The 19,192-nt window shown below is 34.6% G+C and overlaps 1 protein-coding gene across 1 annotated transcript; it reads left to right on the top strand.

Annotated features, from left to right (window-relative positions):
* The first annotated feature begins 15,153 nt into the window (after positions 1-15,153).
* LOC115966363 (sodium transporter HKT1-like) lies at positions 15,154-18,920 on the top strand. The gene is made up of 3 exons (XM_031085608.1): positions 15,154-16,328; positions 17,540-17,773; positions 18,710-18,920. Exons 1-3 carry the CDS (start codon positions 15,154-15,156, stop codon positions 18,918-18,920), a joined length of 1,620 nt encoding a protein of 539 aa, XP_030941468.1.
* Positions 18,921-19,192: the final 272 nt, after the last annotated feature.

The following is a 19,192-nucleotide window of genomic DNA, read 5'->3' as shown; positions in this document are numbered from 1 at the left end:
TACCAGCCGGAATCCAATATTTACCCCATTACGGTTGAAATGATCCCGGTGTGACTGGTATTTGATCCAGAACGAAATCACTACGTTTTTGTACCGGCCGACCTATCGGAACAGAAAATACTGGCGGTACTGGCCGGTACGGTACGAAATCGTCTTCCTTGCACATAACATGTTTGTTAAGTGTTTTCAGGAAAGACAGGCATGAAGCCAATCAAAATAGTCAATTCTAGTTTTTGCTATGGTTTCTTAGGACTAATTGTTTTTATATAGGCTAGTGTATTTGAATATGGTTCATTCATTGTATTCGGGTTATTATTGTATTAGGCTTACTTTTGTAGTTGAGGTTTTGTCATGGATTGACAAAGGGGGAGATTGTTAGGTTCATGTGTTTTGGTATTGGGAGATTGTTAGGTTCATGTGTTTTGGTATTGTAGAACCATGCCAAATTATGCGTCTTTTATTGAGTTTTGATGTGTCTTAGAATTGTAATTGAAGACAAAGTTGAAGACACAAAGTTTGCTCAAGAAAAACACTTTTTCAGTGTGTATCTCAATAGCAGCTCTATAGAAGCTAAAGCTAACTGTCTCCTTGATAGCAGCTCGATAGATCAAGATTTTATTCTCTATAGAAGCTTGATAGCAGCTTAATAGATTGAGCTTCACAAATTAGCAAAAATCAACAACGTAAAAAAGCCCATAACTTATTCCTTTGAAGCTCGAATTGAGATACGTTTGAACCAGTATTTAAAGGACATCATAAGTCATCTATTAGAGGTTTTTTTAGAGAGAGAAACACTTCGTTTATGTGGCTAGGGTTTTGTAACCAAGTTTTCTCTATTTCACCAAACTAAAGAGTTTCAAAGTAGATCTGAAGATTCCATTGGTGAAGAAGTTGAAGTCATAGCAACCACCATAGACTTGCTACTGTGAGGAAAACCTTCAACAGGTTCTTGAAGTCAGTTAGAGGTTCCAATTGTGATTGTGGGTGAAGAGTTCATATATTGAAGAGTTGAAAGGTTCTGAAGCAGTAAAAGATTTCTGCTGTAAGTTCATCTACTTGCATTATAGAGTTTAGGGACAAAGGCTTTGTATTAGATTTGAAACTTCTCTTTATTATAGTGGATTGCTTTTTGGAAAGGTTTTCCCCTAGGTTTTTTACTGTGAAATTAGTTTGTTTAATTGGTTTTCTTAGGTTATTATATCTTTTCCTATTTACTATTCCATTGTGCATGTTTTTGACATGATATTGATGTTTTTTTGTTTAACCAAAGGTTATTCATAATATATCTAATTAACAACTTGGGTTTAAAACTTGTTAATTCCCAACATATTCAACAACCACCGTTAGAGAAAAACTTTCCCAAGAAAAGACAAATGTGAAAAAAAAATTTGCCAATAGCCAAATAGAAACAATATAATGAAACAAACAAAATAGCAGAGAACAGAACAACGGAAAAGAATGAGAGAGACACGTGGTTCTAGGCTTCTAGTTCTACAATCTCTAAAGCTTTCTATCTCCATCTCAATTGGATTGATCCATACTCCCTTGGTCATTTTTATGCTCACGTGTCTCTCACGTGAGATAGAGTTTCTGTTAGTTTTTTTAACACCAAACTAACAGAGGTATTGATTTGACAAGCGTATAAAGTTTGTGGAGTGAATTGGCCAAATTAAAAGTTCAGGGGTATCTTGGCCACTATCTCAAAATTCAGGGGGTGTGTGAGCATTGATTTAGCTACAAATATGAATGAGGTCATGTATGATGATAGCCACAAATGAATGAGGTCGTTAATGACTTAAGTTCCTGGGCCTAATTATTTGTTGGAGATGTATCAGAAATCATATTATATTTAAACCAAATAAACCTAAAATTACTTCCTGACAATAATAACTAAAGTCAATTTCTTGTTTCATAAGGGTAAAAAAGCAGCCGTAGTTGACTATTAGTTCTTTACAGGAAATTCTAACAAGTCAGAGGTTTGCAATAATCTATTTCCAGCAATAAGGGGATACATGGTGCAATTTTTCAAGCTCATAATTAAGATGAACACACGTACATGCACTGGCAGACCTTATAATGGCGATCGAGTTAGCTCACATCTTTCAGATGCATTAGTCTATATATAGCTTCATATAAGTAAGAATTCCTATGTTTCAAGAGGTTTAAAGTGCCTTCAACTACTAGTATTTGTGGAAATGACTTCTATCAAGCAAACAATCCAATTTCTGCATGTCATTTTCTTGGATCCGATACATTCTATATGCAAGCATGCTTGTAAAGAATAAAGCTCTGCATACATATAGCTTGCACAACACAACCCTATTGCTACAATATTGTTACACGATTCTTTTTATTTTTATTTATTATTATTATTATTTTATAAATTTGATAGTTGGGAAATTGAGAGATTTGAATCCTAGATGTTTCTATTGAAAACATCAAGAAATACCAATTAGTTGAGTTATAAGGTTCTTGATTCAAGCAATTCGATTGAAATGGAGTAAAGAATATGTTACAAACCTTAAGAAAGATTGGTATATATAAATAAAAAAAGAAGGTGGTCTGTAGGACCAATGATGAATAAAACCCATGCGTGAAGTTAAGTGCACTAACCGAAAAGAATTTGGTTCTCCGTCATTGAAGAATTGCTTGCTCGCTTAGGTGCTCAAAGTGGAGGAAATTAGGAAACAACTTGAGTAAGTGGGATTTGCATGGGAAGTGTCGACATTCACCATCAACATCAAGTTTACATGACTCAGTAGTCATTGCCATTTTTGAGATTTGTTTTTACTGCGACAAGTCAATATATAAACTTCTATTACCTATATATAGCACATGAAGGGGAAAGTTTCTATTAAAAAAATAAAAATGAAGGGGAAAAGTTTTTCATCCTACGCCCTATGTGTTTTACACATGCAATGACAATCATTGATTTTGTCACCATGCTTCTCCAATTTAGTGATCCAAAAGTACAATATTTGAGATCCAGTACAATAGCTAATCTCCCACACAAAATTTCAACTTTTAAAATTTTTTTTACCTCTTATTTTTTTTACTTTTTAAATTTTCTTGATCCAATAGTTGATATCAAAAGCTAACTTTTTAACTTTTGATTTAACTCATTTAAAGGGCAGTGCAAGGTGCAATGCTATTGCACCTAATTCTAATCCAAGTATAATGCCTAAGTAATCCAAGGACTCAAATATAGTAAATCAAGGTGGGTAAGACTTATTTGATCTTTAGTTTCCATGATAAAGGTTTTTCTTTTAAATGAAAGTAGAGAAACTAATCTAAAGGACTTTGCCTAGAATTTCCCCTTAACTAGAAGGATCTGTGCTTAGATGTGATAATTACGTGGGATAGATTCATGCATGAAAAATAGGGTTGCAATTTATAGCTGCAAACTGCAAAGGTGAGTTACATCCCTACTGCAACCCTACCCTAACCCAATTTGTCCACATCCGAAAATTTTAGGCTAAAATATATTTATGTACCTCGAAGTTTTATTTTTTGGAAATTTGGCTTTTGAAATTTTAATTTATTTCATTTAATTTTTGAAGCTATTATGTTTTGATAATTTATTTTTTCTGGCCATATTTATTAACCCTACTTCTATTAAATGTCATGTGATATAAATGATGTCGTTTAGTACAAAGAATAAACATTTCATGATTAAAAAAAAGGATCCATAATTTTGTGATGCGTTGGTATAAAAGTGTTTACTTTTCATCATTTTGGCTCTCATTAAAAAGTTCTCTCTCTCTCTCGTATAAAAAAAAAAGGGGATAAGTTGGAGAAGTATAAATCCTTATTCATCTTGTGTTCAGCACTAGATTTATGGGCGAAGTATAAAAAATTCATTTAGGTGGAGCCAAGCTGTATGCCAACAAAACTTAAAGTGTTATGCCAATCTCAAATTAATATGGGTTCAAAGGTCAACTGACTTTTATTTTTTAGCTAGCTTTCAATTTAAAGGGGTTTAAATAAAAAATTTTGGATCAAACTCTCATATATAAATATATATATATATATATATATATATATATATATAGTTCCATCCCTAATGATTTGACTATCTTATTGTTACCTTATACTTTAATACAAAAGCTAAAATACTGTACTGGGGTTTTTTAAGTTTGCTCAAAGGAATACTACCATGTATTCTTGCTGCGATGGTCACTCACAAGTATAAGAGTTTGTAGGGTGTGGGAGAGTAAGGCTGAAGTTCAAGTTTCTAGGAAGGAGCTTTACACACATATACACTTAAATTATATGAGAGTAAATTATCTATCTTTTATATATATATATATATATATATATATATATATATAAAAGGTTTGCTCAAAGGAATGAATACATTTTTATTGATCAAGACTAGTGTAATGCTTCAGAAATACAAACTGCTATATATTTATTAGCATGTGTACATACATGAACTTATATATTTTCTTAGAGGTCACATATTTTTTATAAAAAAATTTAAATTTCCAAAGTCTATATCTAGCATATTATATTGACCCAATGCGAGGTTTACATATTTCAACACTAAAAAAAAAATAAAAAAACTATTCAATTCTGGGCCAATGACTTAGCCCTTGAAAATTTTATTTCAAACTAAAGTGTCATGTGAGAATTTTATTATTATTATTATTTATTTACTTATTTTGGTGGTGCAATAATGTCATATTGGATAGATTGATAATTGGTTAAATTTGGAGAAATTATTTAGCATTCTCACCATCAATTTAATTAATAGGGTTGACATTAATATAAAGAGAAAGTGTTATAATCTTAAATTAATTGGGAATGGGGGGATAAACAAGGGGAAAAATTGCTCGGTGGACAAAATAAGATATGTAAAGAAGCTAAGAACGTCTAGAAGTAGTTGGCTGCAGAAAAACCAAGAAAGTGGGACAAAACAAGAAATCTAGAGAAAGGTTGAAAGAAGAAGAAGTTGGGGAAGGACTGTGTGTGATGTGGAAGAAGAAAAATGTTGGCAACTTTCGTCATTTGGCAGTGTTATACCAGGAGGCCAATTATCCAACAGCATATGTTAGTCTAAATATTAGGACATATGTAGATCATGTTAAGAACATATATCATTTAGAATTGGCTGATCCTTTAACAAAACACACTTTACTTGTAATTTGGTAGATCTAGGACATGTTTAATACTTAAGGAACAAGAGTTCAAGTTCAAGTATTGAAGCCATGTAAATCTGTCCAAGAATCAAGTGAAGAAGTGTTGTATTTTAAAACTCGACAGATAGCTCGACAAATGTATCTATCGAGGTTTAAAATGTGAAGCTTGACAGATAAGTTTTGAATGTTCAAATAGTGTATAAAACACTATGAACGTTTAGAATCCCAAATTATAAATAACCAATTCAAGCTTATTATCAAACAATGTATGTACAGAATATGAACATAAGCTTAGAATAGAATTGATAAACAATCTAAACCAAATAAAATCACATTCACAGTAGAAATTAAATGGCAAAGATTAAGGGAAGAGAGATGCAAATACAAGGACAATATAACGATGTGTTATTGAAGAAGAAACCGAAGCCGTCGGCGTTAAACCTTTTCGCCGCCCTCCAAGCGATCAATAAACCACTAGAGAATCAAGTTGGGATACTTGAACAGCAGAAGACCCTCCAAGCCTAATCTACCCAGTGTACCTAAGCTCTCCAAGCTCCTACTCCAACGAGGTTGCGCCGAACCTTTGTCTTCTCTAGCTTACTGGATTCTGCTATAACCCATAACATCAACCAATATCAATTGGTCATTTCCTAACTGCTTCCCAAGCACCCAAAAGCCTTCTCACAGATATGGGTATGGTGAAAAAAGGATTTGGCTAATGAATCTCTCAAGGATGTAACAATGGAGAGGGTGAGAGTAGAGGAATTTGGAGAATCAAAATATAAAGATTGTGGATGAGTCAATCTTGTTTTTCTCTAGGGTTTTTCTCTCAAAATTCTCTCTGGAAACTCTCTACATTTCATGGGTATAAGGGGTACTTATACTGGTGTGTATTTGGAATGTAAAGAGTCAATTTTTCCTAAATAGAGTGGACTGATGACTTGGCCTCGCGACTTGACTGAGTCGCAAGTCCAAGCTACGAGCTAACTGAATGGCCAAACTAGACTTTTTGTCTTGTAGTGCTCTAGTTGGTGTGACTGTTCAGCTCTTCTACATGCTTCACTCGTGTGCATCCTTTGGCGACTTGCAAGCCACGAGATCCAGTCACGAGTCCCTTGCTAAGTGTACAATCTTGAGCTTTTTTTCACACTTTCACACACTATCTTTACATGATTCCCACCTAAATACAGAGTTTCTAAATGCTAAATTACAAGCAAATTGGCACAGAATAAAGCCAACAAAATGATTGATTAAATTCAACTTTACAATCTCCCCCTTTGGCTATTTCGTGACAAAACCCTAAAACAAATTCTAGACTTAACATGTGAGTTGGGAACAATTGAACAAAACTCACTCACATCTAACTCTAGAATCTGTGTAGCTTTTGAACCATAAGTACAAGTATCTCCTGAAAATCAACAACACAATATGATCATTGTATGCAGAAAACTTATAATGCATATAGAGCAAGCATAATGTGATCGAGCAAAATGAAATTAAGCAATAAACCATGGCTTGGCCAAAAACGAGCAATCGCTATAAAATAGTGACCACAATGGTCATTTATATAAGGAATGAACATCTAGACATGCAAGCTAATAAGCTCAATGCAAAGTATCATTTGCATGTCCAATACTCAACCAATGCAACAACTCAAGGTAATTGTGTTAAGGATATAAAATCCAACAAAGGGCACAAGAGTGATGTACTTAAAGAAAATGCAAAATATTAATCAACAAGTACTACGCTACAAAGCAAGGGTACAAATTAAATACTAAATATCGTCTTATATATATATATATAAACCAATGTACCAAAAGCTTTTAACCGCAAACACTAATACCATATCCACATAAGCACTGAAATCATATCCAAGAGTTTATAAAAATTGTAATCAAATAGCTATAAACTAGACTAGCAAAACAAAAGTAACAAAAGTTTGTTAAGCTATCCAAAAGTATGTATGAGTGTATGTATCAGCTTCCTCTTGCTCCCCGTGTCACTATGCACATTTCCTTTTTCTTGTGTTGCTCTTCCCCTTACTGTATGCTATTTCTCCCCCTTTTTGGCATAAATAGCTAAAGGTTATCCTTTAGCTTTTGTTGAATAGCATCTAACTATGTCTCAATGGTTGTGAGACGCATTTGAACTTGATTGTTGGTGGAGAAGAGAACTTTTTCAAACTCGGCAATATGCTGATTTAAACTTGCAAGCAAGGCACCCAACCTGTCATCTTGATGGATAGATTGTTCATGCTGAGTGCTAGTTGTCTGTAGCACAGGAGTAGTGGGAGAAGCAGTCTCAGTATGCACAGGTGTAGCGGAGCCATAACCGGATGAAGTGGCATGAAGGAAGGGTTCACTCTTAGGCGCTTCAGAGGAGTGACTCTCATTTGCTTGAAGAGATATCATGGATAATAGTCGAAGACGTGGCGGTATTTTTCCATCTGTTGGGGGACGAACACCTTCAAGGACCATGATCTTCATATGAAGACTACAGAAAGGGAGGCATGTTTGTGCAATTGATCGAGCTACTGTTTTCCCAATCGTCTGAAAAATGTGGGCACAAATGTCAATTGGAACTCCAGTGATAAGATCACATAGAATTTGCGCTCTTCCAAGGTTGATGAAAGCGGTGTTCGAGATTGGGTAAAGGTTGAAGAACATGATCAATTTGAGAGTCATCAGTTCAGGTGAAAACTTTGTAGTTCCTATAGATGTGCCTTTGCTTGAGACCTCATGATCAGGCCCGAGAACTTGAAGAATGTCTTGTACCTGAAGCTGTCTATCATCATACGGAGTGAGGTCTACATTTATCGGTCTAGTAATGCGAAGAACCTTTGCAATGTAGTTTGGATTGATGGTGAACTCTTTTCCTCGTACCCAACACTTCAACTCGACTCCGGTATATCGAGCATTTGAATAGAATTCCTTTACTAATTCATCAATCGAGTCCTTGAAGTTCCCAAATAGATTAGCCCAATCTTTTGCTTCAAATATCCTAGGAATAAATGTAGTTCTCAAGGAATCAAATTTGACCACTCGTTCCACCACAGTAGGAGCTTTCATAAAAATGCTGGAATGTGTTTGTGAATCGAGAGGAGTCTTGAATCTCTTACTGTTTGAGTCTTAAGACGAACGGTGAATCCTTTTCGAAACAAGGGATGATGTAACATTAGTCACAAGCTCTTTCCTCGAAAGGAACATCGAGACATCTGCAAAAAGAACATATACACAGTAGAGAACCAGGTGCAAAACCACAAGACACAAACATCAACTTGATTAGATCCAAGTTAGTCAATGAAATAAGTGCATATTGATATTTAGAAAGAGATATCACTCAACCACAGTACATGAACCAAATTAACAGTAAATTAACATGTGCAACACTTGTGCATGTGGTGTGCAAATATGATGAATGTGCAGGCACAACTAAGTGAAATGTAATCAATGAACACCACAGAGTCACAAGTAATTGTCATTGTGACATTTTACAACAAGCGTGAAATGCACAGTACAACACAGACATGATATACTACTAAAAAATGAGAAGCATACACAAAAACATGTATAACAAGTAACATATTCTCAATGACAACAAAATACATTTAATAACCTCAGTCAAATAAGCCCAACCCATATTCGAAACTCAGGATTTTCAAAACTCAACATTAACTCACAAATCAAAGAAATCAAGGTAAGAAACATGAAATACTTAGTGAGAATAAGAAAACCCATACCTTTTTCTTGAAGATTGAAAAGAAATGATGAACAACAATGGTGGTTCTTCGAGAGTGACATAGTGAGTTTGGGAGAAGTATAAACAGGAAGACAATGAATAGTCACAAAAGTTCAAGGGAAAACTGAAAAGTTTTAAAAACTGTCCTTAAAGTGCAAAACACGCGTTTTTTACGACTGAACCAAGTCGCGTACAAGTCACCAAACACCTTAGAGCCAAAATTTTGAAAAAATCTGTCTAAGTGTTTTTCGTGAATGGAAGGTCCACCCGTGAGGAAGTCGCGAAGGGAGCCGCGAAAACTTTTGTATAACCTTGTGACTGAAGCTTCCATCCACGAACAAGTCGCCAAATCAAGTCGCGAGAACATCCAAAACCCAGATTTTGAAAATTTTTCTAAGTATTTTTTGCGATTGGGACATTGACTCGCCAGTGAGTCGCATAAACCTATTGAGTAAGCTCACGACTAGGGGCATGCGATTGGTCATACCCGCGACCAAGTCGCTAGAACAGGGCAACACTATTTTTGAAATTTTGACATTTTTGCAAAAAAAATAAAACACTTTCCAAAAACAATTAAAACACTCAAAAAAAATTTTTTTTTTTATCAACAAAAATTGAGTATGTGAAACACATTTAATCAAGTACAATCACACAAATGAATATGACATTCTTTGAACATAGACATGTGTGATGTGTGCGGGTATAAAAAATGAGATAGTCCTTAGTCTAATGTGAAGCTTCAATGGTCAATTCAACTAAGACATACACAATTAGCACTAGATAGAGTGACCCATCTCAATTATGGAAATATGCATATATGACCTGCCACATAACTTGATAACATAACTTTAAAGCTTTTCATTTGGCTCCATATACATCATATCATTTGATCTTTTTGAATCATTACATCCCATTTTGAGATCGATACCTGAAATTTTTAATATTTCAATTTGATGTGTAAGCCTTTGGCTTTTTGGGCATCATACATTTTATTTTAAGTCGCTTTACCTTTTTCCTAGTCAAATACTAGTATGTGCGACAAACTTTTGTAGCTCATTATCTCTTTTCATTTGGAGATTTGCATTTGTTGAGCTCTTTAAGTAAAAACAATAAAATAAAAGAGTTAGAAGATATATAGGCACAAATCTATGCATGTCTCAAGATCAACAAAACCATTAATTAATCATTCATGACAAGTTTGAAAATCTATTTACAACAATCACATAGATGTCAAGAGTTTTCCCACAATGATATAAGTGCATATGGAACAAGCTACGCTCGTAAATGCACAAGGCCATTAGTACAAAGGTACAAGGCAAAATATGTTTGTGACAAAACACAATAATGTCGATCAAACTTTTTGAATTTTCTACTTTTTATGTTTTTTTTGGATTTTTGACATAAAAGCAAGAAAAGATTGATAAAAAACAACAATGTAAAAACATTTAAAACAAATGCAAACAAACAAACAATTTTCAACTCAAGCTAGAAAAAAGCACACAACCAAGCATAGTCACAAAGCATAGGAAGTATTGATGCATGAACATGTTGTAATACTTATGCATAAGTACCCTCTTCACTCACACGTCACCGTTTGGGGTGATATCCCTATAGGATTGGGTACGAGTGTTAGGTCTTTCAAACCTTCTGGTGAAACTTGACAAGCAGGTGGTGAATGCATCAATCATCTTCATCACATCCATCAATTCGGAATCACCATCTCGACCTCTTGGATGCCCAACAGCCCAATTCCTTTTGTCATCTCTTGGTCCTCTTGTCCTTTGATCCCTTGCATGCTTCAATGCACTAAACTTATGACAATTTGGTCTAGTGTGCCCTTGAAGTCCATAGTGATGGCAGACATGGTTAGTTCTCGGACCTCTTTGTGATTTTGGAAGTGATTTCCTTTTAGCTTCAGGTTTGACATCTGATTGATTATGGGGCTTATTCAACACCCATTGGTTAGCCAAATTCTTCTTCTTCTCCACCTTTACTTTCTTAGTAGTAGGCGCAACTACAACTAGTTCTTTTGCTTTCACAAACTTTACTTCCTTGGACATATTCACAGTTGAACTACTCTCTCCGGTATATCCCAATTCGGTTCTATCGGAGAAAGGTTTTTGATAAGAAAGGACTTCATCTAGCTTCTTGGAGGAAACTCTCTCTACTTTGGCATTTGCTTAAACTACCTCAAGCTCAAGAAATTTTATCTTTGAGTAAGCTTCAGTTAGTTTTCCATTTAGCGTCTCTATTTCACATTTGGGCTCCATATATTGCACTAGGAGACTTCTATAGTCCTCCTCTACCTTTTTCATCTTTTTAACGGCTGTCATGGCCACCCTTGCATATTCTCCTGACTTCTTAAGGAGGGAATTGTAGTTTTCTTGAAGACTTGCTATACTTTCATCTTCTTCAACATCCGATTCTTCCACAACTCCATTGATTCCTCATCACTATGCTCCCCAAGCTCTTCTACAAGTAAACTTAAGTCCTCCAAAGACTCAACATATTCAATAGTCATAAAAGTGGAGTAATTCTCTTCTCCGTCATAGCTTTCCTCTGAATTAGAATTGGAAGAGTCTGAGTCACTAAGAGTGGTGGCATACACCTTGCCCTTCATTCTCAAATAATTAGGACATTCCTTCTTGAAATGGCCATGTTCATTGCATTCGAAACAAGTGACTCCTTGAGTGGATTAAGACTCCTTTCCATCTTTCCTTTTGAAGTCCTTTTTCTCCTTTCTGGAACTTGAAAATTTCCACCAAATTTTCCATTGTTCTTGAACTTCAAAAATTTTCAGAAATTTTTCACAAGGTAAGCAACATCTTTCTCGACAACATCCTCATCCGATGAGTCGTGAGCTTCTACCCTTTCATTAATTGTCTTAAGAGCAAGGGATTTTCTCTTCCTTTGGGATGGCAATGATAGCTCATATGTTTGAAGTGAGCTAATCAATTCTTGAATTTTGATATCATCAAGGTCCTTGCTCTCTTTAATTGCTGTGATCTTTGCACGGAAGCTCTCTAGCAATGATCGGAGGATTTTCCTCACTATCTTTGAGTCCTCTGTTTTCTCACCCAAGTTGAACTTGCCAATGGTCACCTCATTCAACTTGCTATAGAAAGAGTAAAATGACTCGTCCTTACTCATTTTCAGCTCCTCAAACCGGGTGGTCAGCATCTGCAACTTAGTGTCTTTCACTTTCTTCGTTCCTTCATACGTGGTCTCCAGTATCTGTCATGCCTCCTTGGCAACAGAAATGTGAGATATCCTGTGGAACTCATTTGGAGATACACCACAAAAAATAGTGTTAAGTTCTTTGCTATTTGCATTAGACGCTGCGAGGGCTACCTTATCCTACGTGGATTTAGCAACCTCTGGCCTAGTCCATCCAATATCCATCGCATCCTAAACGATTTCATCCATTGAACACAAAAATGCCCTCATCCTAACTTTCCAAAATGCATAGTTGCTACCATCAAAATATGGTGGAACATTTAGAGATTAAGACTGGTCCATCTCAAACGGGGTCAAGGATCGCACTAAGGTTATTAAACCACAACAAATGCACCTGCTCTAATACCAATTGAATGTTCAAATAGTGTATAAAACATTATGAACGTTTAGACCCCCAAATTACAAATAACCAATTCAAGCTTATTATCAAACAATGTATGTGTGGAATATGAACAAAAGCTTAGAACAAAATTGATAAATAATCTAAACCAAATAAAATTACATCCACAGCAGAAATTAAATGGCAAAGATTAAGGGAAGAGAGATGCAAACACAAGGACAACACAGCGATGTGTTATCAAAGAGAAAACTGAAGCCCTCAGTGTAAAATCTCTCCGCTGCCCTCCAAGCGGTCAATAATCCACTGGAGAATCAAGTTAGGATACATGACAGTAAAAGACCCTTCAAGCCTAATCTATCTAGTGTACCTAAGCCCTCCAAGCTCCTACTCTAATGAGGTTACGCCAAACCTTTGTCTTCTCTAGCTTACCAAATTCCGCTATAATCCATAGCATCAACTAATATCAATTGGTCCATTCTTAACTGCTTCCCAAGTACCAAAAACTTTCTCATAGATATGGGTATGGTGAAAAAATGATTTGGCTAATGAACCTCTCAAGGATGTAACAATGGAGATGGTGAGAGTAGAGGAATTTGGAGAATCAAAATATAAAGATTGTGGATGAGTCAATCTTGTTTTTCTCTAGGGTTTCTCTCTCAAAATTCTTTCTGGAAACTCTCTACATTTCGTGGGTATAAAGGGTATTTATACTGGTGTGTATTTGGAATGCAAAGAGTCAGTTTTTCCCAAACAGAGTGGACTCGTGAATTGGTCTCGCGACTTGACTGAGCCGTAATTCCAAGCCGCGAGCTAACTGAATGACCAGACTGGACTTTTTGTCTTGTAGTGCTCTAACTGGTGTGACTGTTCAGCTCCTCTGCATGCTTTACTCGTGTGCATCCTTTGGCGACTTGCAAGCCGCGAGATCCAGTTGCGAGTCCCTTGCTAAGTGCATAATCTTGAGCTTTTCTTCACGCTCTCTTACTCACTACCTTTACATGATTCCCACCTAAATACAGGGTTTCTAAATGCTGAATTACAAAACAAATTGGCACGAAATAAAGCCAACAAAATGGTTGATTAAATTCAACCTTACACACTCGACAACTTTATCTATCAAGAATTACGAAAATCAGTTTTTTAGATTTGATTTCACACATATCCATGTGTATGTGTTTAGGCTTCATTTTCTCATAATCCTAAACATATATAAGAATTATTTAAGGACTATCTCAGATGATGCAAAGGATTTTTATTCAAGCATATTATGACCGGAGACATATGCTGTAATTTATATTTCTTTTGAAGAAGTTGCTGCATTTGTACATCGTAGGGTTTTGTAACCAAGGAGTTTTTTATCTTCTGCGTGTGGATGAACTGAAGAATTTTGTAGCCAACATCTTTCTCAAGTTGGTGTGTTAGTCACATACTTGGATCCGTGCATTGATTGGTTAGTCGTGTTCTAGGAGCCGTGCATTGAAAAAGAGAGATTGTCACTACAGAATAAGTCCAATTGTGTATTGGGGTAATTAAGAGTTCAACGTAAGTTGGTATAAGGTATTGAGTTTCCTTTACTTGTAACCGCTTGTTTTGATAATAGTGGATTCTGGTGAGTAGTGACCTTAAATTCATCCGATTGAGTTTTTGCCTTAGAGTTTTTCCCTATTCGTAAACAAATCACTGTGTCAAATTTATTTTTTTGCTGCATTTAGTTATTTGGTTATTTGTTTGTGCTACCACGCGTATTGCATGTTAATTGATTTAATTAATTAACTTGGCTAATTAATTGGTTAATTTATCACAAGTGGTCAATACATTCTTGGCTTATCACTAAAAAAAAAAAAATGGGCACAAATCGAAAAAATAAGGACAGATTACTCTCCATTCTCTCTATCTACCTGTCTAAAAAAATTGACAAATATATAAGAATGACTGATAATAAAATAAATTCTAACCATATGATCAACCAGTATGGTATTCATAACTTTCATTATTAAATAATGTGTCTCATGATCCTTGTACATGAACTAACATTTATCAAGAGTAAGATTAAAGAATGCGAGTCAAACAATTACATTAACCATAAATAAAATTTTAGAAACTAAATTGATAATTATTAGAATAACAGTTAACTGGTAAATTATCAACAAAATTGCGAATTTAATCATTTAATCATATTATTATAACAAAATAATTTTCTCATATGTTTTTTTTTTTTTTACTCAACATATCCTTTAGCAGAGAAAAAATAATTATGTTGCCATAGGTTCCTTTTTATGTAAGCCTAGTTTGGATATAGTGTTTGCGTGTCTGCATTTTCAATTTGTGCGTTTTGCCTCTTTTTTATTTTATTTTTATTCTGGGTTAGCCGTGTTTTTTGACTTTCGGTCAATGTTCAGTGCACACCAATGTACTATTCAACAACTTTTTAAGCAATTTTTTTATTAAAAATGGGTCTTGCGGTACTATTCACATATTTAAAATTTATTTTGTTACAGTGTTTTCAATTTTCAGTTTTCAGCAAAATAAGTTATATTCAAATGGACCGTATTGTCATTTCAGTGCATTAGCTAGATGAATAAATAATCTCATGTATCCCACTAAATTGTAGAGCTTGTACAGCACGTACTGCCCCTTTATAAATAAGCCCCATATATCCACTTTAAGCATGGTTATGCAAATCTTACCTCAGTAAAGATGATTAATTCTTCTTGTCTTGGCCAGAAATTAGAGATTTTCTTTAGCTTTTCACGCAAAAAACTTTCTTGTTTCAACCAATTCTTCTCTTGTCAAATTCGCTCGTTTTTTCATTTCTTCCTCTTCCATGTCAGCCCTTTTTGGATCCAGCTCAGTTACTTCATAATTGTCTCTCTTTTTGGTCATCTAGCTTTGATGGTCTCAAAGCCAAGAACTGCTTGGTTTAGGCCTAAGGACTTTGACATGTTCTTCACGTCCGTCTCTGCCACCACAGTTTCAAGCATGTCAACAATCGAAATGGAGGTTTTTTCCAATACCCAACTCATTATTATGACAATCTTAATGTTCGTTGGTGGAGAGGTATTCACTTCCTTTCTTGGATTCCAATTTACAAGGTCCAAGTTCTCCAAAAATTGTCCAAGTAGTGACCAAAACAGTGTTAAACTCAGCCACTATTTTCCCGACCATACTGATTCTGACAATAAAATTGAACTTGATGTAGAAAAAGAGAAACCAGACATCAATAATATTATTGAGAATGGTAGTCTTAATTATAGCTCCATGAAGGTTTTGGGATATGTGGTTTTGGGTTATCTATTTGTGGTTCATCTAATTGGTTCTAGTCTTGTTTCATTGTATGTAAATTTTGTTCCGAGTGCGAGGAAGGCACTCAAAGACAAGGGCCTAGAAACACTGACCTTTTCTGTCTTCACAACTGTTTCAACTTTCACAAATTGTGGTTTTGTCCCAACAAATGAGAACATGATAGTTTTCAAGAAGAATTCAGGTCTCCTACTACTTCTCATTCCACAAATCCTTATGGGGAACACTTTGTACCCCCCATGCTTGTTAGCCATGATCTGGGTCTTAAAGAAAACAACCAAGCGTGAGGAATTCAGATATATATTGATGAATTATAGAGATATGGGCTATGGTCATTTGCTCTCTGGTCATCACGCTTTGCTTCTAGCTATGACTGTTTTCGGGTTCATATTGATACAGTTTATACTGTTTTGCTCCATGGAGTGGAATTCACAAGTCATGGAGGGTCTGAATTTGTATCAGAAAGTCGTTGGCTCGTTGTTTCAAACTGTGAACTCGCGGCATACTGGTGAATCAGTAGTTGATCTCTCCGGCATCTCCTCAGCAATTCTGGTTCTCTTCGTCGTAATGATGTATGTGAGTTTGTCTTACATTCTCTCTCGGTTACTCTAATTGTTCTTTATTTCCATGTCAAGGGTATTGACATCTTCTCCATTTGTAAAATAGACTCTCCATTTCAAGAGAAATAATGTTAAGAGAGTGTCACTGTAAATGCATGATTGGGGTAAGAAAGTTAAGAGACTGTACGTAAATGCATGATTGGGATAATAATGTTAAGAGATTACAAGGAAATGGTTCTTAGTGGCTAGTCACACCAGACGTTTTGGCATATACCCTTTTATAACTTTTATTGGCTAAGCCAGTTTTGACTAAAGAATCAATATTCCATCTGATTATAAATTATGATCGCCATTCATTAGATTTGACAATTATACAAAAGTTTATTGTACCCCAAATACCTACCCTCAAAATCAATTTTGTAGTCTTCTCAGGGAAAAAAGAAAAAAAGAAAAAAAAAGAACAATTATAATAATTATTCTTTAAGAATACAATAAAAGTGTACTTCATCATCTCATATGATAATGAATCTTACTAATTAAATTCATATTAGATTTCATTATACGTAAGGAGATATTACGCATTTATTGTATTTTTGAAGTATTATATAATTTTTCTGATATTAATTGGTTACCACATTAAAATATAAAATACTGTTAAAAAAAATTAAAATATTTTTTCTCCTATCCATAAAAAGCTTTTAAAAATATTTTATAAATATATGTTTTTAGGAGATCCATTAACAAAATTCAAATTATAATAATATCAAACTTTAACAGCAAAGATTAGACTACAATTGCTTAATCAGTATCCCTTTTGGAATGACACTGTCATGTTCGTTGTTTTTTGGGCTGAGGTTCCCGAAGCATAAGTTGCCACTTCATTAAAGTCAGTCTTATGGCTCTTCGCAATTGTGCTTTTGAGTTTTGACCCACAATTGTTATCCATGCCGTGGGGTTTCAATAGTGACTCCAACATGCATTATTAATTATCCTTATTTCCACTTATAATTGTTTAAGTGAAAAGATTTGTTTCAGAGTTGCTTATGTGGACATTATATCATGGGTATCTTCAGTGACTATTCATCATGAAAATAATTTTCTTCACACATGCATACCAGGTCAGGTAGAATGAACTTAATTAAATTTACTCCCAAAAAAAAAAAAAAAAAAAAAAAAAAAACCCCTTTAATATGGTACCAGCTAAGTTTACTTTTATCTTATAGGAATCTCCCACCACATGCTACGTTCATTCCACCAAACGTTCATGTCCATGAGGAGTTCCCAGAAAATGGGAAGCGAAGCCAAAATCGAAAGAAGACTTTTATGGAGTGTCTAATCTTCTCACAACTCTCCTATTTAGCCATTTTCATTATTCTCATATGTATCACAGAGAGAAAGAAAATGGAAGAAGACCCCCTCAACTTCAATGTTTTGAACGTCACCATAGAAGTAATAAGGTATATAAATTTTTTTTTTTCCTACTTTCTTTACTATTCTCTTATTATATCATATCTTCTGATCTTATGCATGTAATCATTCGGATGAGACACAAAGTACATTAGAAAATTGACGTGACAAAGTATTAGAGAAACATAAATGTTTAAAAAAGAAAAAGAGTCTAAATTGTAAACTATACTATCTATACCTTAAAGTTTAGGGTTTTTTTTTTATTTTACACCTCGAAATTTTAGAATATGGATTTTACCTCTTGAAATTTGACGCTGTTTAAATTTTACACCCTAAAGTTTCAGAATTTAGATTTTACCCTCTAAAGTTTGGGAATGTTTGGATTTTTTACTTCTTGAAGTTTCAGAATTTGGATTTTACCTCCTGAAAGTCTATTTCATTTGCATCAGTAATTCCTCCGTCTATATTTTCCGTTAAGTGCCATACAAACTTGCTATGCATGGCATAATAAAATGATGTGGCATCATTTTATTGGATGAGCTAAACATGCATGACAAGTTTATGTTGTACTTAACATAAAATATGGACAAATGGGCTGTTGATGCAAACAAAATAGAATTTTAGGAGATAAAATATATCAGGATATAAAATCCAAATACTCTCAAATTTTATGGTGTAATACTCTCAAACTACAAGGGGTAAAATTCAAATTCTAAAGTGTCATGATGTAAAATCCAAATATCCCCAAATTTCAAGAGTAAAATCTAAATTCTAAAATTTTAGAATGTAAAATCTAAATGCCCCAACCTTTAAGGGGCATAGTTTACAATTTAGCGGAAAAAAATTGAAGGTAGAATTGGAATCTTTGGTAAACAGAGTGGCCTTGGAATTATAGTAGTAGCAAACAATATACGAAGTTCAATTGTTTTTTGGATCACCTGTAGGCTGTATAAAATAACTAATTAAGATTCTCTGGTTACGTTTAGTGCATACGGGAATGTTGGGTTCACCACTGGATACAGCTGCAAACGGCAATTGAAACCAAATAGCCTCTGTGTAGACACATGGTATGGATTCGTTGGAAGGTGGAGTACTAAGGGAAAATTCATCCTCATCATTGTCATGTTCTTTGGAAGGCTTAAAAAATTCAGTATGAAAGCTGGTCAAGCCTGGGACCTTTCCCAACTGAGGTCTTAACTAAATCTTTAACTTCCTCATGCATGGAAGTTTAGATGACTAAGTAATTAATTTGTACTACTATAAAGTAAATTACAAGGTTTGTACTAAGTATTGTAATATGAAGTAATTAATTTGTACTACTATAAAGTAAATTACAAGGTTTGTACTAAGTATTGTAATATGAAGTACTTAAGCTTCCTCATAAGTACTAAGTAATAATTTGCTGAAACTACTGTGTAGTTTCCTTAGCAACATATGGGTAATTAAACTATGATGAGTGATTAACTTAG

Source organism: Quercus lobata, chromosome 11, assembly GCF_001633185.2.
Source record: "Quercus lobata isolate SW786 chromosome 11, ValleyOak3.0 Primary Assembly, whole genome shotgun sequence".
Taxonomy (NCBI): domain Eukaryota; kingdom Viridiplantae; phylum Streptophyta; class Magnoliopsida; order Fagales; family Fagaceae; genus Quercus; species Quercus lobata.
Note: the sequence above shows the minus strand (reverse complement) of the source record. Positions and strands in the feature narration are given on the sequence as shown.

Excerpts from the sequence above, each read along its gene's own strand:
- LOC115966363 (XM_031085608.1), top strand. The coding sequence starts at position 15,154 with ATGATTAATTCTTCTTGTCTTGGCCAGAAATTAGAGATTTTCTTTAGC. Across the intron at positions 16,329-17,539 it reads GTTCTCTTCGTCGTAATGAT|GAATCTCCCACCACATGCTA; the intron begins GTATGTGAGTTT and ends TTTATCTTATAG. Across the intron at positions 17,774-18,709 it reads GTCACCATAGAAGTAATAAG|TGCATACGGGAATGTTGGGT; the intron begins GTATATAAATTT and ends GGTTACGTTTAG.